Source organism: Pezoporus flaviventris, unplaced genomic scaffold (assembly GCF_033815535.1).
Source record: "Pezoporus flaviventris isolate CSIRO_AGI_PZ_B2104156 unplaced genomic scaffold, CSIRO_AGI_Pfla_v1 ptg000002l, whole genome shotgun sequence".
Lineage (NCBI taxonomy): Eukaryota > Metazoa > Chordata > Aves > Psittaciformes > Psittacidae > Pezoporus > Pezoporus flaviventris.
Genome location: NW_026892550.1, coordinates 75,226,486 through 75,250,668, shown reverse-complemented (window position 1 = coordinate 75,250,668; position 24,183 = coordinate 75,226,486). Strand labels below are relative to the sequence as shown.

General features: G+C 39.5%; 1 protein-coding gene across 1 annotated transcript; it reads right to left on the bottom strand.

The window, feature by feature from the left end:
* Nucleotides 1–1,255: 1,255 nt before the first annotated feature.
* Nucleotides 1,256–14,676, bottom strand: ALB (albumin). The gene is made up of 15 exons (XM_061463404.1): nucleotides 14,519–14,676; nucleotides 12,927–12,987; nucleotides 12,060–12,192; nucleotides 10,958–11,172; nucleotides 10,116–10,248; nucleotides 8,937–9,034; nucleotides 7,883–8,012; nucleotides 6,794–7,008; nucleotides 6,149–6,281; nucleotides 5,186–5,283; nucleotides 4,298–4,436; nucleotides 3,562–3,785; nucleotides 2,908–3,040; nucleotides 1,740–1,796; nucleotides 1,256–1,447 (listed from the first exon to the last, which is right to left on the bottom strand). Exons 1-14 carry the CDS (start codon nucleotides 14,601–14,603, stop codon nucleotides 1,746–1,748), a joined length of 1,848 nt encoding a protein of 615 aa, XP_061319388.1. The 5' UTR covers nucleotides 14,604–14,676; the 3' UTR covers nucleotides 1,256–1,447; nucleotides 1,740–1,745.
* Between the last annotated feature and the right edge of the window lie 9,507 nt (nucleotides 14,677–24,183).

Sequence of the window (24,183 nt, the reverse complement as noted above, 5' to 3'; positions counted from 1 at the left end):
CACATTTTCAGTTACTAAATCTTAATGGAACCTTTAACCTTGTTTGTATTTGGAGTTATTGAAAGTGAAGTTGAAAAGCCATAGCCCATGTGACAGCACACGTAAGAATTGTTACAGTGTGTGGGGAGTAGCTGCAAATCGAATGAGAAATCCCCACTTCTTGATAGATTTGTGATATAAGGCTGATTTCCATGCATCAGAATCATCACCAAACCTCTTCCTTGAATGAGCTTAACATGTCCTAATTCAGTAATCTAGACAGGTTAGTTTTACCTGCAGTGAATGACTGTCAGCTTTTTGGATGGTGAATTAAATAATGGGAATGGTCTTCGGAATGTCTGTTTTGCTCCCTTAAACTAAGAGAAAATGTGCTTCACTGCAACTGACAAATGATTCTTGCTTCAATTCACAAAACTGTACATTTCAAATGATGTGTTTGTGGATGACTTGGGGTCACAAGAGCTAAACCAATACCTATGAGTCACAGTGATTGACTGTTCAAACCTTTCAATCATAACAAGATGGATGATTCTTCCTTATCAATTTTCAACCCAGTGTCTCTGAATGTTTCATTCTGAATGTACTTCTGTGGTTCTGGAGAACATTCCCAGTTCATGAACTTGGCAAAAGAGTCAAGGCCAAGAAAATTGTCCTTATGAAATGTCTTATTATTCAAGGATTATGCAAGGGTCCTTGTTAAAGTGAAACTACCTATAAGCTAGAAAATCATGCTGCTTTAGTGGCATAGAACAGAAATATTTCTCTCTTAGGAGCTTCCTGAAATAAAAGGCATGATTCAGATGGTAGGCTTTTCAAGAGACAAGACTAAAGTCAAAAGCTGTTTAAAAAAAACAACCTCAGACAAGAAAAGAAGTGTCTAAAAGCAGATCTGTTTGCAACTCTGCAAGCAAAGGGATACTCCATCTGGGACTGATGTAAGAAAATATTTTTTTTTCCTTTGAATAAGATCTCATTGCCAGTCATCTTATTTAGACTGAGCACTTCCTTTGAACGTTTTCTTAATGTGTGATTATAATTGCTGAAGTAAAGCCTAAAATGAACCTCTAATTGAATCAGAGTATTAAAGCCTAGCTAAATGTGTTAGCACCTTTCATATTCTTTCACATCTAGTTTCCAAGAGCAAGAAACAGAAAAAACCCCACGGAATCCCTGCCCTTACATATATAGCAACCATTTTGTGTAGGGAGCACTGCAGAGCTTTGTCTTATGGTAGTCACCAGCAGACGAGGACAGATGCAGATTTATAAAGCTTTTATTTATTATTCATTTTTTCAAAGTGATAGAATTGAAAAGTTTCTGGAAAAGCATGTGGTTTGACAAAACACTAAAGATTTATGAAATACTCATTCAATACCAAAGGAAAAAAGGTAATGGGCAGGAGAAGTTACACAGAAGTATTTTTCTTCACATTTCCCCCAGTGGCAACCTAGATTGGAGAAACAAAAAGGATTATTTTGTATAATAGTAGCACACCAGTAGTACTTCCACCTGCTGTATGCTGTGTAATGGCAGATGGTTAAACCAGCTGTTAGAAAAAGCAACTTCTTGGTGGTTAAAGGGAAGCTGGATGCTTTTTTGAGCTGAAGGAATTAAGTTCTGGGCAGAAGGGTGGGAAGAGATAGGTAGGTAGACAGATTAGATAGATAGATAGACAGATATAGATACATATATAGATACATACATAGATAAATGATACGTGCATTACTGCTGTTACCTACCATGTGTTACACGCCAATTCCTAATGTGGCTCTGCTCTGGACTATCAGGTTTGCACCCTAGAAAAAGGAGTACACACAGTTGTGAGAGAGAAGCCAAGGGAGGAAAGTATGTGGTGCTTGAGCAGGAATTTCTATAAACTTAAACTTGTGACTGTGTTCTGTTTCAAAGGATAATTCTAATGGTCCTTCCTAAGTTTAGAATCTGTGCACTCATGTATGTTGGATATTTTTCAGTCTTGCAAACATAGAAAATACACCTTTAGAGACAAAAGTCATTATTTCCTAAGTCTCCCTAATATATTTACCTGCACAATAATTTGGTTATATATTAAAAAAGGATTCAATCAATAAATGATTTATGATATTGATAATAGAATCGTCTGCTTCAAATGATTACAAGTTTGCTGCTGGAAACTGTTATTTATAATTCCTGTAAATGCTTTGTGCTTGCTTAGCTATATGGCTACAGATCAGCTCCTCCTGTGGTTATTTCAGATATTGAATGAATGAATGTATCTGTGGTTGATGAGTTTGAAAAAAAAAGAAAACCTGAATGACTGTTCACAGGACATAATCATCGGGACTCCCCCTGCTAATGTATCTATATTTGCTAGGTGTCTGATAATTGGTCTACATGCACTTTTTACTGGTAATCCTTCAGAATTCTGTAAGAATCTGTAGCATAAAAGGAAGTTTGTGTGAGAGGCAGAGTTTAGATTCTACGCATACATCTTTTACAGCTATGGCTTGTAACTCAACTTTCCAGACAAGACCCTGAAGAACCTTATCTAATCTAAAATTTAGCTGTGCTTTGAGCAGATGATTGCACTACATGACCTCCAGACATTCTTTTCACATGAAACTGGGCAATGACTACAATCTGTATGATTGCACATGTTCTGCTCTGCAGGTAAATTTATTGTAAGGGTACACAGACAAGGGATCACAGCAGTTTGCAGGACTGCTTTCCTAATGCATGGTTTCCTACTGAGTTTCTGGTTTCCTGTGTTTCTTTCCTTTCCTTTCCTTTCCTTTCCTTTCCTTTCCTTTCCTTTCCTTTCCTTTCCTTTCCTTTCCTTTCCTTTCCTTTCCTTTCCTTTCCTTTCCTTTCCTTTCCTTTCCTTTCCTTTCCTGTTTTGTTTTGTTTTTTAAAGGAGATAGGAAATACCTCTTCCCCAAAGCATGTCTCAATATCTGATTTTTTGCAGCACTTGTCCACCATGGCAGTGAAACCATTAGCAATTGTCTTGATTTGTTCTTCTGTCATCTGGGGCTTGCGTTTAATGAGGTTGACAAGCAATCTGAAAACAAAGCCACAACATAGAGTTAACACTACCTGCTGTAGTTTGATTTCCCAGTTTCAAATATGCCATTCTGTACAGGTACTGCTCATTTATGAGGCTTTTTTTTCTTTTGTCATGCCTAGAGGGGTTTGTGCCTATTTGTGGTTCCAAACTCCCAGTCTACCACTTTGCTTTTTGCTATCCCAGTTACAGGTGGGAAAAAAACCTACTGCAATAGCCTTTATGTTGTCTTAATGAAGTACGTCTTAAGATTTGCACTGGCAGTGGACCTACATGAAACAGGTCAGCTAAGAGACAGATTTTGTTTGAAGAAAACACCCTATTTTGCCTCTTCCAAACCACATGATGCTATGCACTGACACGTGCAGCGCAAACACATAGTTCCATCTGGCTTTTTAGCTGCTGTTAGTGAAGTCCCAGTCTGATGACAAAACAGGGTGTTTGTAGCTTCCTCCTGCACCCCCCCTTCCAAGTATTACACTTCAGAAGCTTTACTACAAGTATTTCCTTTGGCTTACTTCATCTGCCCTAGTTCCCGTTCAGCAGGAGCAGCAGTGCACAATTTTTCATCAAAGCTGAACATATCAGGGTTAAATGCTGGAGGCACATATTTGGTATCTACTCCCATGGCAGTGAAACAGGGTCTCCTGTAAGCATAGGAGTCACTGCAGCAGTGTGAAACATTGTCATTTATAGGTGTGGTCTCCTGCCTCTTGCACATCTCCTGAATCACAATGCTCAGCTGGAAAGAGAAGGAAAGAAGGACAAACTTGAGTTTCACCTGCTGCAGTAAGAAATGTGGTGTTTGTGGTACAGTAGCATAGCTGGAAGTGGAAGCTGTCAGATCCCAACACCTCCTTGGAAATTACATGGTCTTAAAACTTAAATTAAATGTACATTCCTGAACCTGAGTATTTCTTAGTCTGCCAACAGTCTGTCTATCAATCACGCTACAATCAGTAAGTACATTTAGGTTGCTTTAAGACTGTTTAGCTTTTCCAAATACAAGCAGCCAACCAACTTATTTTTGCTTGCTGAGCGAGAGCAAAGCTTAGCTGAAATTTTCACAAGCTTCCATCAGACAACTATTTAGGCTCTCAATTTATTAAAATTAACAGACTTCAAATTCTTTTAGGTAGATGCTCAGCCTGGGGTTTGTGGAAAATCTTGTGAGTTTACTATCTCACCAGAAATCAAGTTTTTTGAGAACAGCAGAAATCTCCAAGAGTAGAGAGAATAAAGCAATGTACTTACATATCCCTCAGAGCAAGGCAGGCGTTTGTTCTCAGGAAGCTGGCAGCACTTAGTACCAACAGCTGTCATTTTCTTTCCGATTTCCAGCAAGGTGTCAGTTGATACTTGAGGCATTTTCTTCGTGTAGCGGATGAGAAGTCTGAAAAAGTCATATCAAAATGACTGTTGGCTCACATTTGATGAATGCTCTACTGAGCTAGACCACAGAAGTGAAAAACAAAACCAAATAAATTCACCCAGAGCAGCCAGCACCATTCTTTACAATCTGGAATATTTGTTAGCAAGTAGAATCATAGAATCATAGAATCATAGAATAGTTAGGGTTCAAAGGACCTTAAGATCATCCAGTTCCAACCCCCCTGCCATGGGCAGGGACACCTCACACTAAACCATGTCGCCCAAGGCTCTGTCCAACCTGGCCTTCAACACCGCCAGGGATGGAGCATTCACAACTTCCCTGGGCAACCCATTCCAGTGCCTCACCACCCTCACAGGAAAGAACTTCCTCTTTATAACCAGTCTAAACTTCCCTAGTTTAAGTTTTAACCCGTTACCCCTTTTCCTGTCACTACAGTCCTTAATGAAGAGTCCCTCCCCAGCATCCTCATAGGCCCCCTCCAGGTACTGGCAGGCTGCTATGAGGTCTCCACGCAGCTTCTCTTCTCCAAGCTGAACAGCTCCAACTTTCTCAGCCTATCTTCATATGAGAGGTGCTCTAGTCCCCCGATCATCCTCGTGGCCCTTCTCTGGACTTGTTCCAACAGTTCCATGTCCTTTTTATGTTGAGGACACCAGAACTGTACACAATACTCCAAGTGAGGTCTCAGGATAGCAGAGTAGAGGGGCAGGATCACCTCCTTTGACCTGCTGGTCATGCTAAGTACTTACGCTTTAAGAAAGTCTGCTTCGCCATGGGTAGCAAGAAGGTCACAGTTGGTCTTTACAACATCTTGCGTTTCTTTGATATGCTTGTTCAAATCCTCTTGCTGCAAACAAGTATGAAATCATTAGTAATGTTAGAGTAGGATGTCCTGGTAACAGTCACACAAATGCAGCTTCTGAGGTCTTCTAAATCTTATTAGCTATAAAATATCCATTTTTTAACGCTAATTACCTCCAGATAGCCTGGGTATCTTAGGGAGGGCTTGATTCTCATAAGAGTCTTAAGTTCTAGCAGAAATTCTGTTAAAAAGGCAGCAAGATTTTTTTAATTTAATTTAAATTAGTTACCTGTTGGACTTACTTTCTAGACAACAGGGTTCTTTGTTTTCTTTTTTGTTTGGTTGGTTTTGGTTTTTTTTTTTTGTTTAAATGCGGTGAATATTTTTCAAGTATAGGATTATCAACTGTGAGGAGAACATCCTCTTTCCATTCCTTGGCCAAAGCTGTCAGTGACTCAATTTGTGCTGTGACTTGTGTGCAATTCAGTTGAAGATTAGGAGATCAAAGTTTATGCTTAGTGTCTGTGAGCTGGCCATGTGGGTTCCCATCATAATCCATGAGCAGCCATATTCAGTATAGGCAGTGGAGCTCACAGAATAATTAATCTAACCAGTTATTAATCATCTTCAGGCTAAGCAAAATCACTTTTGAGAGACGGAGGCATCAGGCAGTTCTGAGGATAGTCTGAAATTTCATAAGGTGACCAATGAAGTTATTCTTTGATCTAAGAACATTCTGTTGTCACAGCCCTGGACTGCTTAGCATCCCAACAGGACACTAACTTTCCCTGGGGTTAGTCACTCAAAATGCTTTCTGTCTGCTCTTCCATAGGAGCTTCTCAACCCAGTTGTTTCATGATAGGTACCAACCAAGCACTGTAGTTATCTGCAAAAAAAGCTGTGCACCTACAGCATTTCCGTAGCACTGGGCAGGGTTGTCTGTCTTGCAGCACTTTTCCAGGAGTGTTTCATATCCCTTAGCAACTCTCAGAATCAGCTGTGTGGAGAGCTCAGGGTGTCTCCGTGAGTATTCATAAACAAACCTGAAAGACACACAGGCTGACAGAATCAGAGCTCCCAAACAACGTGCTGCTTTCTTCATGCATAGCACAATAACTTACAATGGTAGTTCCCTGCAAAAGATCAAGTAAATGGATGATAAGCTTGGAATGATGTTTGCTTGTTTTAGCACATGTGTTTTGTCGTTCTGTCATCTGCCAACAAGGCAAATGTGAGAGGAACAAAATAGTACCCTGGGACAGAATAATTCTTAAGCAGGTAATGTACGTGGACATGCACAAAGCCCACAAATAAAAATACTATAGGACAGTGCTGAACAAAATAAATCATCACAAAGCATGAATGAGAAACTAGGGGTTCAACTTGGGTCAGAGCTACATCAGACTTCCACGTGGTCATCTCTGCTCTCCATATGCAGTTGAAACTACAAGAGGACAGCTTTTCCAGCAGTACAAAATGTCATAGTTCAGAAAAAACAGAGGCTCATTTGCAGAAACATTCAAATGCAAGCACACATGCTGTTTGCACTACTTACTCTGACAAGAATGCATCATGGCCTGCCTCAAAGCTCTTGCACACTTCCTTATCTTGGATGTATTTTTCAACTAGTGAAGGAAGATCTGCAGGTTTCTCATCAAAATCTGATTCAATAATACACTGGCTTCGTTCCACAACTGGCTTGGCACAACAGTCTTTGATTTTACTTGAGAATACATCTTGTTTAGAGCACATATAGGTTATAAGCTCTGCCTAAAGAATAAACATATTATCAGACAAGCTATGAAATAATAATTTAAAGATATATTCATCCCCCCTCTCTTTTTCAGATTCTTTCTTTTCCATCCAGGTCACCTGTTTACTTAGCATTTTGCTAAGGAAATGCTGTTTCCATGAAAGAGAATAATGACAGCAACAGGCATGTCCTCTGCATACTAAGCACTGTGATCATGGGTACAGGGAGAATGTTGTTCCTTCGTTGATCTTAGAAACTTTGAGAAGACAAACTTTGGAATGTCATTGAGTGATCTGTCACAAGGGTATCAGATAGATCTGATAGTCAGGTGCCCAGCTCTGACAGAGAACAAAAACCCCAGAGCTTCATAAAGCCAGCACTGGACACCAGCTGGTTTAAAAAGCACATCTAAATTCCAGTCAGAGAGGCAATATTTAAATCATGTCACTGTTGCACAGTTTTACTAATTCTCCCATGCAAGTTGCTCTCTAGAGTTCCCTGGCACTACAGGAAAGCTGCATGAATGGCAGTACACACAGGAGGACAGCAGAAAAATGCCTGTGCTTTCTTTTGCTTTGTTTACAACTGAAGTGAGTAAATACCATCAAACAATCTCCGAGATAAATATTTTGATTTCAGCCAAACACACACACTATACTGTAAGTAACATCTCCTTGCCCTCATGATCATGAAGGGCTAGATCCAGAACTGGTCCAAAGCCTAGTTCCAGGAACAAGCTGCTGAGCTGGCTGTGAGATTTTCAGTGGCTGAAGAATCTTCCAGCAGTGTTGAGTATGAATTCCCTGGACTGCGAATGAGTAGTTGCACAAATTATTGTCTTCCTAAACATTGCTCAAGTATGTAAACAGTTTTGACAAATATTTAGCTTACGTTGTCATCCATGCACTCTATCATGTCCCCTTCACAGCACTCTTTGTAGATACCCTTAAGGTCCTGTAGAATTTTAACAATTTCTGACAGTGGAGCCTTGGGATATTTCTGGCTCAGGAGAGCAAGTTTACTGGGTGGAAAAGAAGAAAAACACATTTGTTTTAAAGCTCACTGTTGAACAGAAATCTTGTTAACACTTGCAATACTGTAGATCAGCATTGTTGGAACTAAATATTAATTCATTCTTCTCATCTAATTTCTGGTGGTTGGTAAAAAAAGGGGCATTGACATCTGCAGAAGTACCCAATGCTCATTAAAAATAGAAAGAAACAAGTGTTTGGTTCTTCTGTTCTATCTGAGCTGTCTGTGTAAGGATCACACCCTAGAACTCCCCATGACTGGGGAATGACCTGTAAAGGATCTCTAAGATTGCTTAGCGCAGATGTATATAGTTCTAATGAAGCCTTTAAATCAAAACTGACTATATCTAGTAAGTCAATCCTAGTCAATGTTAGTGTATTAGACAAGCACAGAATGCAAAGTAACTCTCTGTTGGAAAGATTAAGTCTTTCTTAATCTTAAAAACATAGCTTTGATAATAACTGTGATACTGCAAATCTGACTCTTTCACTGATTTAAGGCTTGAACTAGCAACTTATTTAAAATAAATAAATAAATAAAAAGCGTGCTAGGAAGTACCATGAGTGCACTGTTCTAACTCAGCATTTGGAAGTGAATTCTATATGCTAGTGTTTTCTTAGAATGATAGGATCACAGGAAGCTATGGGCTGGAAGAGACCCTAAAGCTCATTCAGTTCCACCCCCCTACTACAGGCAGGGACACCTTCCCCTAGACAAGGTTGCTCCAAGCCCCGTTCAACCTGGCCTTGAACACTGCCAGGGTTGGAACAGTCACAGCTTCTTTGGACAACCTGTGCCAGTGCCTCACCACCTCACAGGGAAGAATTTCCTCATAGTGAGCAATTTTCCTTGTGATTAGTTTCAGGCCCCTGTTAACAAGCCTACTTTTTACAAAAAACTGATTGGAACTTACTCTGCTTGGAAAGTTCTCTCACCAAACTTGTTGAGGATTTCACAAGAATGCTGGTGCTTCAGGCTTATTTTCTTGGCTTTTTCTTTTATGGCACCTGCCTATAGTAACAGGATGCACATGGTCACATTAAACTTGTCACATTTAACGGACTGAGAAAAAAAAAAATCTGAAATTCACACTTCAGATGCACATTAGGTCCTGGTCCAGTTAGCTCTGCTGAAAAGCCAAACCAGCTGAGAACTCCTTAGGCAGTCCTAACCAGTTTGCAATCAGCACTGAACTTCCAGTCTATATGCTATGCCTTATGGCACAGTGCAGTTCTACAGACATGCTGCTGTTCACCAAATACTTCAATGTGATTGAAGCCTGTGGCTTCAAAGGAGCCTAAGTTGTCTTACAAAGCACTGCAGTGATTATACAGAAGTCACTGGGACTGAGTTGGAGACAAAAGGAAAATTAGGCTCAAGCCATTCCCAAGGCTAACATGGAATCTTAGCTATAGTTCTCTAAAAAGCAGAGCTCTGTGGAAGTCACCTGCTATCAGATCATTGGACTAACTCATGATTAATCCTTCTCTACAAGTTCTTCATACCAAGATTTTAATGAACAGGAAGATTCTACCTGTTTCTCACTCTTTCTCCTCCATTTGCTTGGACAACAAATAGAGCAAAAATAGGGGAGACCTCTTGTACACTTACACACTGGATGGGGTGATGGCATGTTAGGCTGCCAAGAGAGAGCTGTCTTGCCCTCATGCCTCTCTGGTAGCATGCCTTTCCGCTACAGTTCACCACAGATGAAAAACTCCAAGAGCTACATGTTCTTTGGATTCAGCACATCTGCACAATACTCACAGCTCCCTGATAACATGTTAGCAAAGGGACAAAAAGACAAACTTAGCTAGTTTGATTTTTTTGTGTGTGTGTTTTTTTTTTGTTTCATTTAAAAAAAAAACAAAATATGAATTTTTACTCCATGTTAGTTTCTACAAACCCACATGCAAATGTTTACTGAAAACCACCCTAGAAAAGCAGAATGTTGGAACTATAAACTGTAATTTAACGTTAGCCATTTAAAGCCACTTCTTCCTTTAAAGAGAGTTGTTACTAAGATCAGAAAAGACCTTTATGCAGCAGAACATTGGCTTAGTTTTCACACACAGTGAAAAAATGGATATACCTTTTCATCCAAGCAAGCACCAACGTCACTCTCTTTGCAGCAGCTCTGAAGTACATGTTCATAATCAGCAGCCAGACTAAGGATTGTTGGAGCATACAAGAAGGGGCTTCTTCTTGCAACAGAATAGATGAAACTGTGAGGAAAAGAAAAAGTTACATATTCCAATGACAACAGAAGATGTCCTTAAATCTTTTAGAGCTTCCATAACTTTCATTTTGAGTGCAGAAATGTAATCTACTTTCCTAATACAATGTCTTCTATGGGAAACGCTCTCATATATCTCAATTTCCAAAGCAGGGCTCAGTAGCCATGACAGGTGGAATAACTCCTTTTATTGACAGCCACCTAGATTGATGTGCATATTTTGATTTTTTTAAATGCATTGTCAGATACTTGAGAATTGTGATTTCGAGTGTGAAAAATTATTCTATGGCCATTTCACCAAGATTTTCTTGCTGATTTTTATTCTTCTGTTATCTTTCTTCATCCTTTCTAATTATGAGAGTAGTTGGAGACTTGAGCAAGTAAATTATTAAGTAAATATTGGAAACACTGTAGTTTTTCAGGGGTTTTCTGAGGAGAAAAGAAGTCCCCCAAGATTTATAGAATGTGATCCCTTAAAACCCATTTTTGAATGGAAAAACTTGTGCTAGCATGGACTGAAAAAACACGATCAGAGCTTTGGCTATTTAACAATTGAGCAAATGATTTACACATGCGGATATGAGGTTGAACTCTTGAAAATTCTAATGTCTTGCATGTCCATACACTCTGTATAGCTTGGAGTTCCCTCTTCTGCACATCTAAATGCTTAAAGAGTGCAAAATGGCCATTTCTCTTACTGTCCCATGAATGACACCCGGTTGTCCTGGTACTCCTTGCATATCACATCAGCAGCTGGTCTCTGGTATGGCTGAATGAAGTCTGGCTTGGCGACTTTAAATGACAGGAAGCACTTATTTCTTTCAGGATCAGCCTTACTACAGCAGTCAGCCATTGCACCATATGAGTCACGGAGCTTTTCGACTTGGCAGATTTCATCCAGGAAAATAGAGGGCTGTAAAGGAGATGCTGAGGGTCAGAATTATTCCTTATAGACAGTATAATGTACTTATCTGTAAAAGAAAACCCAGATTGATAAGTAAATACATTTTTTACAGGGATAATATTTAGACCATAAATCAGAATAATCCATTGTTTTCAACACAATTTCATAAAGTTTTATTTTATGTGGTCCAGTATCAAAACTATTACAATGCTTTATTGAAAAAAAATAATTTAAAATACTCTGTGCAAGACAGAGATCTCCTTTTACTTCTAATCTGACTAAACTGAATTTTCAGATGAATTGAAGCAGAATTTGAGATTCTACTTGATGATCAGGTTGAGGAAACCTTTATGGAGAACTAATGTAGTCATGTCATTTGGTCTGAATGTTAGAGCTCACAAGAACAGAGGCATCTGTCTTTCTGAAGCCTGCTAGACACCCGGGGATCTTCCATACCTACAAACTTCTTTTGTTACCTCATCTTACAGGAGTTTTTTTAAAACTTCGCAAACTAAGTACCTTAAATCAGCACACATACCTTTTCAAGTCATCCGAGTGTGAAAACCCACACATTTTGGTCACCTGATTATCTAGACCTGTATTTTACCGCTGGGGTATTTGTACTAAATGCTAACATTTATTTCCAGGCAATGCTGGAAATGTGCCTGCGTGTGGTGTCTGGGCTCCAGTATGTGGCTCCACAGATCATTTAGGCATTTCTGAAATGCAGTTTCAGAACCCAACACAACCAAGTTCTTTGTTTCAGCACTAAAATCTGAGAATTGCCAATGACAACAGCCACACCTGAAAGGATCAGTTATAAATCCTCAGTGAGGATGACGCTGGTAGCTGCACAGAATGAGGAGAAACACAATACCAAAGGATTCATTGCATACCAGTGATTTTGTGCACTCAGGGGCATCCTCATTGGCCACACACTTCTGTGCCAGATCAACAACATCCTTTACCAGCTTAGACAGTCCCTCGTAAGAACACCTCTGGAGATACTGGGCAAATGTGATCATGGCACTGAAACACAAAGCACATTTGGAATATGGAGATAAGAAACATAACAGCTAACATTTTCAGAGGTGCATCTGGATACTAAATTGTTCAAATGCCGTGCACAAAAGCTTAAATAGAGTACCATGAAGAGCTTAGTACCAGATCCCATATCCTTCCTCTTCTCAACTCCTTTCTAGAAGAAGGTTTTCAGCCTTACTACCCAAGAACAAAAGTCTTGGATAGTAGATTAGAAATAAACCAGAAAAGACTATGATCTGATTTTCCTGTTGCTTTTACCAGTGGTAAACTAAGCTGGGTTTTGTCATTTTGTTACAAATACTGATCTTAAGGCTGCCTTCTTTCAGAAGTTGGTATGTTTCTGCCAGGGCCCTCTGCCATTCCCAAAACCAATTTCAAAAGAAAATAATTGAATTGTCTCAAAAAAATCTGTTGTGGGTTTGGTTGGGTTTTTTTGGTAATGTCACAATCCAGCATAACTGTGTTCCCATAGGGAACACAGGTTTTCTCATAAAGTTTCCAAGGAGTTCTTTTCCTAGAGAGCATGAACGTCATAGTGAGTTTTGCAGGTCTTAACGTATTTGTAGGCTTTGTATACTAACAGTAAGGCTAACTCAGTGCCTTCAGTGAGACACATACACTCTTCACTTGCTCGCATGGTGTGTTTTAGTTTCCCCTTTTTCTCCAGTATCAAAAGAGATGGAAAACAATCAGAAAATGTAAGTGGAACGTTCACTTACACTGCCTTAAATGTCTCCTCCTTCAAGTCATTGTAGCGATGGGCAATCTCACTCTTGTGCTCTAGGAAGAAAAGCAAAGAGAACAGTGAGGCTCCCTATACCTCTGGCTGTGCTAGACCCATTAAGGAATACTTGCTGGGCACCTTGGGTCAGATTTGTAGAAGGGTGCAGCATTCATCCAGCTCTTAAGGGAATAACTTGAGTGAGTAGCATCATTGTTTTGAAACAGCCCAAGCTGATGCTGATCACTTGTCAAATCCCACCGCTGGGCACACCATTCTGGGTAATCTGTGCTGATGTTCTGGGAACTTCAATCTAAACCTCTTTTCAGCCACCTTGAGCTCTTTGATGTCTCAGATGACACTTCTTGTCTGTTTGTCTGTGGACACCTAATGCTTACGAACACTCATCTTTCTGAAGGAGTCCAAGCATATGATTTTTAGGACTTTAATACAAGATTTACCTCTGTAAGCACATACTTACTTCAAATACTCAAAATGACTGCTGTAGCTTACTATTAAGGGTTAGCAAACGTCCTTTGAGTAACTGACAACACTATCATGTCCACGCTACAAAGAAAGGAATGCAGCTGTAGTTTGATGAGAGCAAGCATCAACAGAATTTTCTCTTTTTGAACATATAATTATTAATTTGGCAGATTCAATATTCTGGTTCCAACCAGTGCATATCATCTGTGCTCTCTGAGAAAAGGAAAGCAGGTAAATACCTTCCCTTGGTCCTGGTGGTAACAAATACAGGTTGTAGTTACACCTTGCTCTTGGTGAGAAGACACCCATGAGATTTCTCAAACAGATACTGAGTCATATAGCTACAGTAATGAATGAGCTAGACTGGGTCAGTCGTCTTGGTCTAGAAATACCATTCAGAAGCATTTAGAAAACATTAGGAGTAATTCCCTTACCTAATGGAATATACCTGCTTTGATAATAAGCGTTTTGGTGCAGAAAATTGTAATTAAAAGATATTTTTTTGCTGCTGTTCACTGGCATTTCCAGCCAGCTCCGGATAAATGAGTTTGGTTAATTTTCACATTTCAAACAAAAATTAAAAAGATCAGTGGAAAAATGTCTAAGACTGCCTGCAGGAATATTTTCTTGACAAACATCTTAAGTTTTATAATACAGGGAGAGATGAAACAATGAGGAGGCTTTGGCTAGCCTTCCTATAGCCCAAACTGAGATGCAGATTTTTTTGTTTGACCTACTTATGTGAAAACTGTCACCTTTTACTGGTGAGGAGCTCACATATGAACTACCATGTGAAAGACAGCACTTAAAAAAGTACAGTGAGTCCCTTTTCTCCTCACTGGAAAGTAACAGATGCTGAATAATCAACATCTGTTCATGCCCTACACTGATGCTGCAAAGGGACGTCACCAGACTTTCTCACCCAGTTAAGTTGTCCTGTTCTAGCCATCTCCTCATGATTTCTTCATTTAGTTGCTTTTCAAGTCAATCAAGTTTTTCTCTTCTCTTTGGATTGGGCTTGCAAAAATTGTCCATGAAATTGCATTAAAGACATGAAATTGATATAGCAAAGACTGCAAAAACAACTAAGTGGTCCTTTCTTACCTGCCCCTCGAGCGACTCTTTGCAGATTCCTGGATCTGGCAGAACTTATGAGGAAAATAAATGAAATCAATGTTACCCACTTCATGGTTGCAGATTATGATGTGGGTTAAAATGCTCAGAAAAGCTGGAAGATAGAAGAGAAAGCATTTGCTTATATACTCTTTCTTACTTGAGTCTGTAAAATATTAACCATAGAGCTGGCACTTGTAGGTTTCCACTTGGCCTGAAGAAGATTACAAAACTTGGACTGTCCTTGCAAAAATGAATTTGATATGCTTTGTTTATTGTGTTAGTCTGGGCCTTTTTGTCCTGAAAAGGTTGAACCTGCCAGCACCCAAATAGATAAAGTTTTGCGTAAATTTCCTTATCAAACGACAAACAAGGAGTTCAAGGCATCAGACAAAAGTCTCATCAAGTCTAATCCTAGAGCTGTGCTTTTTTCCTTTTTATTTTTTTTTTCCTTTATTTGTTCAAAAGTAAAGCATGTTGGAATTGTACAGTAACTACTCAGCCAGATAGGACAGAGTCCACATACTCACTTGTAACTAGAGAACTGTAATTTTTAATCACTTTACAAAGATGAGATGGCTCACCCAGACTTTGGTATAAGAAATACAGATTGGTAAATACAGAGCACAAAGATACAGGTGAAAAGCATCTCCAACCTCAACTGGCTTCCAAATTCTTCAAGGAAGAGGAAGTAAAGGTGTGGAACAGGTCCCAAGGAATCTGAACCTCACTATGCATGTAGCTCCAGAGTGGAACAATTTCCTACAGTGGGTCTGCGTCAGTCAGTTGGAACTGACACTTTCACGTTGTACAAGACTGCAGTTCACTTCAAATTTGGGATTTAAACCTCAGGGAACATCCAAGAGGGAAGCTGAGTTGTTAGGTCCCATTCTGATGTTCTGTGGGCACTGCTGTTCACCAGGAACCAGAAAACAGGCAAATACCTGTGTAAACATTTGCAAGAGCTGTCATCTCCTAGTTTTTGCAATTCCTCATTTGTACTGACATGCTCCCAAGAGTAATCTCTCCATTAAGCATCACTCTCCTCTTCAAAAATCTCTATTGATAGGATGTAATTTAGGAGATTAGACATGGGAAGAACTGTGAAGGTTGCACAGAGCCCTGGGACACGGAATGTAATTGAAAGTTGCTTTCCAGAACACTCAGTGAGAGGCTTCAAAAAACCCCCTGACAAATATAAGGTTGCATCCTTACTGAGTGCACAGTGATGCAATTCCATTGTGGGAACACAGCAAGGTATTCTAACACTTCCATAGTCCTTCAGGTTCCTTTTTCTACTGTTTTATTTTCCTCAAGTGGGAAGTTCTAACACAACTCTGTATTATTCCTACTGGGAGTAGTATGAACCCATTGTCTGGACATTTGACAAAAAAACCCACAAAACAACAACAAACCTTTACTTTGTTTCTGAAATTGAGATTTTAAACATGTCTTAAAGAAACCAAATGACATGTCTAAGCCTAAAATACTTGCAGGCCATTTTCATTTGGAAAGATGTCAAAGTAATGCATCTTGTCTTGCAGAAAGACCATTCAGTTCTCCATGAATAACCACGTAACACTTAGATGATTTTGCAGAATAGTTTGATACATCAAATTTGTACTACCTGTAGCTTTGGCAAAAAAAGTTTACCATTTCTCCATTTTTTGCACTATCATCTTTATAGGTGAAAACCAGCATTCTTGTTAGTGATTTAAAGGAATGAGGCTCTGTTCTGGGAATTAAAAAAGTTTTCTGCATAACTTTTGAGGAATGTAGGTTGGGAAGCCATATTTGCAGAAAAACACCTCAGTGTGGCATGGTTTAGTGTGGGGTGTCCCTGCTCATGGCAGGGGGGTTGGAACTAGATGATCTTAAGGTCCTTTCCAACCCTAACTATTCTATGATTCTATGAAAATGAGATTATTTTCAGGTGGTTGTAGCAAAATTCCAACTTTCTGGAGAATGATGGGAATTAGGATGAACAATCTGGCCCTTTCAGATCTGTGCTGCCCAGCAAAATCCCAGGAAAGAGCTGGTTGAGCAGTGTGTATTTGGTTTTACTGCCTATATCCCTCTGCCAAAGAAGAATCCATCACTAAAGCATGGACCTTTTGATTAACTTGTAACCTTCAGGATGGCTGAAGGATACCTAAGTTTTTGCACAGCCTCTTCAATCACTGACATTTGGATAGATCAGCATTCTGAGTTTGGAGACTTCTGCAAGCATTTTGCACTGATACAAAAAGGTGAGAGGTGGAATGGTGGATACAGGGGCTTAACAACACTTTTTCCAAGAGCTCAGATAAAATGAATACCAGGAGCTGACTCAGCAATCCCAATGAAAGCCACTATATAATAGTATAGTGCTTTCCTACAAATAACAGGTTGATTTACCTCCACCATGAACCTGTGGCTTCTTTCAAATCCGTACAGAGCATTCATCATAAGCACCCATTTAGGTGTCTTGCTAATAGCCGTAATGTGATGGTAAAAGGTAATCAGACTGAAACATTGCCCAAGTCCAAGTGGTGAGAAGATGTGGTGGCAAATCATGCCTTAGAATAGTGTGGGAAACGCGGTCAGGCTGTCCCAAGGCAGTCTTCACGAAAGGACAGCTAAGGACTGAGAGGGGAAAGGATTTTCTGTCACCTTGAAGTTAAGCACAAGAAAAAGCCTCACTATGCAGTGCTGCATCTTGAAAGTTATCTGGAATTTTCCCCAGCAGCATTGTGCAGTGTTAGCAAGAACATGACTGGTCCCCTAGAGTTAATAGGTAAGTTTGTAATACAGGGTCCATGTTTATTTCTAGATATCTTCTGTTGTCTGTCCTGTACTTCATGCCAACATTTCATATAACTGCTGAAAGAGAGATCTGAACGCCAATGCTGATATTTGTTTAACAATATTAAATATTATACTGAGGTTCCTCTTACCCAATTCTTCTGTACTGCACTAAGTACACGCTCAACAAAGGTGTCCCGGTAGTCCAAAAAGGATACATCAATTGTGTTTTAAGACATACTCATTTTCATACACATCTATGTCTGAAGTCACAGCTGGCAACTAGTGTTATTTCAGATGTGGGGGACTAAAGCACAGCAATGCCAAGAGTAATTGACCTGGCAATAAAAAGATGGATCATATTTAAATAGTCCATCACAGCATGTTGTGCAAAGTGGAAGTGTAGGTACGAAGTGGATTACTTCACTCTCATATTCCCACTGGAGAAATAGTTCCAGGGACACCTATTTAACCATCTTCTGTTTTCATACAGCCATGCTTCATTCTTCATTCTGTGCTGTGTGCTCTTTTACACTGGATACAACATACTTAGTAAGGACAAGGAGATGCCATGGTAGAGCCATTGCTCTCAAGGAATTCCTGAGCCATGAATTTTACACTAACACTTCCTTTATCAGAAAAAAACACCCATTCATGTCTGTGTTCAGCTGGTTTGCACTTGAAGGAGATTGCTGCAGAGTGGGAAGCATTCAGAAGTTGAAGGAAAAGCTATTCATGTATCACTAATGTTCCTACTAAAAGTTACATGAATATGGAACAAAATGTACTAAAATTGCATGACTTTTTGAGTAACAAATTTGATGTATCATCATAAGAACCACTGCCAGAGTACTTGTGGAGATAAGTCTTTTTCAAAGTGATCTCTCAAAAAATAAGACTGTTACTAACCCTCTAATTTTGTGCCCCTTAAGATTATTTACTGCTGTTTCCTGTTTATTTTAAAGACTAAGAGATTTGTTTGTGTGACTGGACTGTGAGCTACACACCAAACCTCGAGAGGTTCACATGCCAGGATCACAATTACTGCCAGTAGCATGGTTCTGTTTTGGAGGTGGTTCTGTTCTCTGTTTTACTTAGGCTTTTTACTTATCTCATGGTAACAGGAAGGAGGGCAGCCAACCAGCAATTTTTTTTCCTTCCTCAAGATGAAAAATAGCCTCCTGTTGAAGTGGATGGAGCCAGTAAAAAGAATGCTGCTTCTCCTCTGTCTGCAGGTGGAATGATGCTGAAAAAGGCATTGCAGTCTCCTATTTCCAGCCTTGTGCCTTACAGACATGTTGAGTAGATGCTATATTTTTTTTCCTTCACTGGAGTATCTCATTTTTTAAATCACTACAATTATCAGTGTATACCTAAATAAGTGCCTGTAGTTCTCAACATGTGGCCAGGTACCAGAGTTTACTTGCTCTGGTGCATTATATTTGTTATACTTATCATCAATGTTTAGCTCCCATGCAAAACAAGTCAAACATCTCCAACAAATATATGCCTTTATTTGAAGAGACGGACTCACAGATATAAAATGAACAAGAAGGCCTATCTGATGAGCAAACATAAACATGGAAAAGATCTGATCGCTGTGGCAGAATAGGCAGAGGCCTGCTATGGTATAACTGACAGCATTCCAAGACAATGCCTATCTGCTGGCCACATCCTCAGCTCTGACTGAACCCTTCATCTTGGATCATCAGTCACTCCTCTGCAGGTTTACAGAGTTCTGTCTCATTAAAATAAGAATTTTTAAATCAACCAGAATGATTATTCATATTCTCATAACACCCAACTCCAATAAACTCAACTTGTAATTTACTTTCTTACTCCTGCAGTCCTTTTCTGGAACGGATTCAAGACCAGAAGGCTACATCCTGAACACCAAAACAGTTTTGCAAGCCTGAACTTCATGCCAATATCCAGAACACAGAAGTGAGTAGCCAGAACATGCAGTATTTGGTGCCTAATTCAAAGTGAGAAGGAAGACCTCAGGCAGTGTATATTTTCCAGATTGCAAAATCCAGCTTCAATTGGATAATCTGGCAGCATAATTTGACACTGTGCCTTTCAAAGTCCATCTCAAGACACATGTACATGCATATATATATGAATGCCTTACATGTTTTAGGTAGTCTGCTAATTACCTGTTAACAGGGCATTTAGCTTGGCAGGGGTTGAAAAAAGGTTATTTCGCACCATTCTAGCATCAAAAGACTTGCAAGCAGATGGAGGAGAAACCAGCTCAAGTCAGTTGTCTTTGTGCACCTAGCTGACCAGGTCAGCAAGATACAGGCTGCCTGTTTTCCCAAGCTCTCTATTGTCAATATTACTGTCAGGATTTATAGCTTCATTAGAGTGAATTCAGTGCTGCCTTCCCTGCATAAGCAGGTATCTGTCGGACACTTCCTTTCAAGTGTACAGTCGGAAAATGGCTTGTGCATGGCCTTCTGCTTGAATTCTTCTGCTAAGCTGTTCACCTCTTGGTTATTTAGTAGGCTTCAGCCAATACACGCGTTCCCTGTTCTTCCTAGTTTGTCTTTTCCTTCACTGGCAACGGTAGTGATGCAAAGACTGCCAGCATCAGGCTTTGAGTCAGCTTCTTCCTACTCACTGTGGCATCTGTGTGTCTGTGTTGCTGTGCTTTACACTACCGTGCTGAAAAGTGTACCCAGTAGTTCACCTTTACTGTTTGACTGGCTGTGATATAGCAAGATGTGACTAAATGTCTGTAGCCAAATTGCATCAACTGGCTCCAAACCAGTCACTGCAGTACAATGTCCACTGAAATGAGAGGTTGCTTTGCTTACAGTAATCACTGCATCAGTGTCTGACAAGACATATCATGTCCAAAAACCTAGAAAACGGTTTACAGTAATGAGATAATTTATGTACATTCCTAATGCATACTGAGCTCTACTGAGAATGTTGCACATTTTCACTGTCTGGCCCTGGGTTTACCTGTATGTGACACAGGTATTAACCGGGTCTTTTACCTCTATTATAGTTATCTGCATGTAAGAAGTCAAAATGGCTCTAATGTATATTATTGATAATGTGTGTTTAATACTATATTGTTTATATATGATGCCTTTTTTTCACCTACAGAACTTCAAGTCACCATAGGATTCTGGTAGCAATTGTGACCCTCTCTGATCAGAGCTTATTCTTGTTCTTTACAGTTTCTGCCTTCAATCTCCTACACAGTTGCTTTAAATGTTGTTTTCCCTTAGGAAGAAAAATGCATTTTTGCATAGCTTTCTCTGTGTGATCTAGGACTGCTGTGTAAGAAATCATCTATATTCACCTCATAGTATCTCATATTCCAAGAGCATTATAAAACAATGTTCAGGGGCTGGGGAGGCAAAGTGTAGGGTACTTCATGACTACACCTTCTGATAATTTGCAGTAGTTTCTGAATACTCTCCTTCCCCTCTGTTCTAGCGGAGCTTACTACACATGCAGGTGATAGCAAGACTGCAAGATCCTTCAGTTACATGTGCATTTTTCTGTGGGTATTAGTAAAATTGCTTTACTGTTTAGATGATCTGTGTCTCTTGCATTTCCACCTTCTTTCCACCCATCCTGGGTGACAGGCTGACACGAGAAAAGAACCTAAAATAAATATTTTTTAACAAAGACTTTGATATAATGTAATAATATCTTTTAGATGTGGGATATCTTGTCTGTTGGTTTTACCTGCTGAAAACAAGCTGTGGGTAAGTTAGCAAGTATGTCATATGTGGTGCAGCACTGAGTTAGAAATCACCTTGTTCCTCCATCTTCCCTACCTGTATCTATTAAAAAAAATCCTGAGTTCATACCTTGCTACATTTCTTGTCATGTGTCTTTACATCCAAAATATTCTCTGTTTCAACATGAATCTCTAAATGTTTGAGTGCTGCCCTACTTTTCGAGTCCTGTACATTTGATTCCTTGGGCATTCCACCATACCTCCCACCTCATCTCACAAAATCCCCAATATGGTGATGTAGCTGTTTTCCTGATCAAATGACAGTTGCCAATATCATCCTTTGGGAGCAAGTACAAGAATGGTTTTGTTTTGCCTTGGGAGGTGATACCTTACTGACTATAGCATTGTATTTTGACTCCTCTATCACTGAATTGCTTGAACCTACCCAAATATAGAATCTTCAGTACTAGGATGGCTATCAGCTAGCAAGGTCTGTGACTTCTCAGAATTAGTCTCTTTCTTCCATCTCCCCATGACTTTTTCTTCTGTCAGTACAAGTAGGTAAACTCCAAAGTAGGTACTTGCCTTGATCATTGTATCCATTTCTAGTTACAAGGTACCTCAAAAACCCATCAGAGTGATGTTCTGGTGTGAGTGAAGTGCACATCTAATTACAAAAAAGATGTAGGAAAGAATTAACCTCGCTGCAGCATTAGTTCATTAAGCCCTAATGAGAAGGAATCTTTCACTTCAGTATTCTCTAAACATTTCTTTGATATGCTATCTGGAATTTAAATTGTAAGTGGTGTGGTTTATATTTGTTTAACGACACAACTGTCAGTGGTGATCATTTTTTCTTCCTCTCACATAATTCTCCAGAGACCTTTGGAATCCAGTATGTTTACTTAACCCCTAGAAACACATTTTGGCACTCAGTTTCCCACTTCCATGCTCTGACCAAGTTTTGCAGTCTGAGTTTTCTGACCCACCTTTACTGGTTTTTATCCCAGACATGCCATGCCTCCAGAGGAGCTTATATTCTTAGTAGCTGCTTGAAGTCTTCTTTAAGGTGCCATTTAAAAAGTTGGCCTAGCTGATACATGTGGAACCAATAGACAATTCATTAGTGTGCTTTTTCAATAGCACAGGAAGTACTGATTTTGTTCAAACTATTTTTATTTCTCTGCTTCATTTCACAACAATTTTGATAAATTTTTCATGTGTTTTCATGTTTGATAAACCACTGGATCTGTTTTATTTGTGCTTATGTTTAGCTGTGTACTCAATGTATTTCTAATGATCCTGTTTGTTCCCTGAAAATTCTCACTAATAGTCCCTGCAGTTCATCCTTTCCACCAGCCTGTCTCTGCCAGGGCTATGTGGTTTCTGACAGCTCATAGACAGCATGCAATCCAAAGGAATTGTTGGTGGCACTGTGCCTGGAAAAGTGCAACTGGTCTTGCTGGTCTTTGGCAGTTGAGAAGAACCATTCAGTGAACACAGTTCAGTCAAGAACCAAAACTGAAAGCTATTGTTTGTCAAGAGATTGCTAATATTTCTTTCCTAGGATTGACCTACTTTGGGTTTAACAATGAAAAGGATATTGAAAAGTTCTGGTTTTGGTTTGTTTTTTTTTTTTTTAATTCCTTTAAGGCATTTATCTGTGACCTCCAATTTATGAAAAACACGGCTGCTAACTTTTTTATATATGTAAGCAGGTGTATTGGCGAAAATTAGAAGAAAAGTGTGTGAGCCATTGGTTTTGTGCCCCAAGAATTGAAACTATTGCCTTATGTTTAGAGGGGCTGTAGGACTGTGGAAAATCTCAGATTTTACACAGACTCCCCATTCTGCAGCTGGCACACCCAGATGTTACTACATCCCTGACAGCCTTTGCCCCTCAGCTGTGCTGACATTCTACATTTGTCCTGTTTTTCCTTTGGTTTCATCACAAACTCATAGTTTTCCCACTCCGGCCCAAAAACTGCAGAGTTGATAAATATTTTCTGTCGTGTGTCCATCTCCATAGGAACAGAATCTGTGTTACTGCTGTAACTCTTCTCTGATTTTGTGCTGTTTTTTTTCTGGTAAGGCCCCTGGATTTATTTATTTATTTTTTTTTCTTTTTTTTTAATGATGTTGGTTTGTTTCCTGGGAAGATACTAGGTGACCTATTGCAGACAATTTGTAAACGTTCAAACATTAAGGAGAAAGAGACTGAAGACTGATCCTGTTCTCATTCTTTCTTCCATTTCTGAGTAAGCAATTCCTGAAGGCAAAAGCCCTCAGAACTTTGCAAAACGGAAGGCTATTTTAAAAGAAGCCCTGGCGCAGGAGTGGCATTTTCCACCTCAAATATCCCCTACTGCCTTTGAAATTTTTTGCAGCTAAGAGTCAGGGCCTGAACCAGCACCTTGACAGGACAACAGAAGTTTGCGGACCCATTTGCTCGTCATTGTTACTGTATGAACATGTAGGGAAGAATCCTTTCAGCCCTATATATACTGAACAAAATTCTGTCACATCTGTATTCAAAACTATTGCTCCTTTCAGCACCCCTATCAGAACCCAGGTTTTCAATCATCTCCTCAAAGCAAGTACCTGGATAGAGTAGGCCTGCTGCAGCTAGGATGGAGCCTCTTTCATTTTTTCAAAGCAGGCAGGTAAAGAAATCGTGAAAGTTGGGACTGTCATTTACTCACTGACATAAAAAGATAATCCACTTCTGCATATTAACTCTGTTATAATGAATTCTGAGGCTCCACTAATTAAACGGGAAGCTTTCTGTCCCTGCAGATGAAATCCAAAACCACAGTAAAAAATTTCAACATTTTTGTCTTAGCCTCAGAAGCAAAGTTCAGTCAGTCAAACCTAAGCATGTGTACTTTTCTGTCTGAAAAAATCAATTGTTTTTAACAACTAAAAGCTTTTTAAGCAACATTCAAACAAACTGTACTTATTAGGTGATCTCTGGCTTTTAGTTCCAGGTCCAGTACGGCCTGAAACATGAACCAAACTCTCAATGACATTAGCAGCACGTAACGACCTCCTAAGAGGAGAATCTGATTTGCAGCAGAATCAACAAAATGTTCTCTTTCTTCCGGGTGCCTTTCTCCTTCGTATGTTCTCCTTTACCTGTATCTGTTATGACATAACATGTAATACTGGA

Coding starts and splice junctions, on each gene's coding strand:
- ALB (XM_061463404.1), bottom strand. CDS start 14,603: ATGAAGTGGGTAACATTGATTTCATTTATTTTCCTCATAAGTTCTGCC. Junction 6,282..6,793: donor CATGATGCATTCTTGTCAGA/GTAAGTAGTGCA, acceptor TGTGTCTTTCAG/GTTTGTTTATGAATACTCAC. Junction 1,797..2,907: donor AGACATGCTTTGGGGAAGAG/GTATTTCCTATC, acceptor TCCTTTTTCTAG/GGTGCAAACCTGATAGTCCA.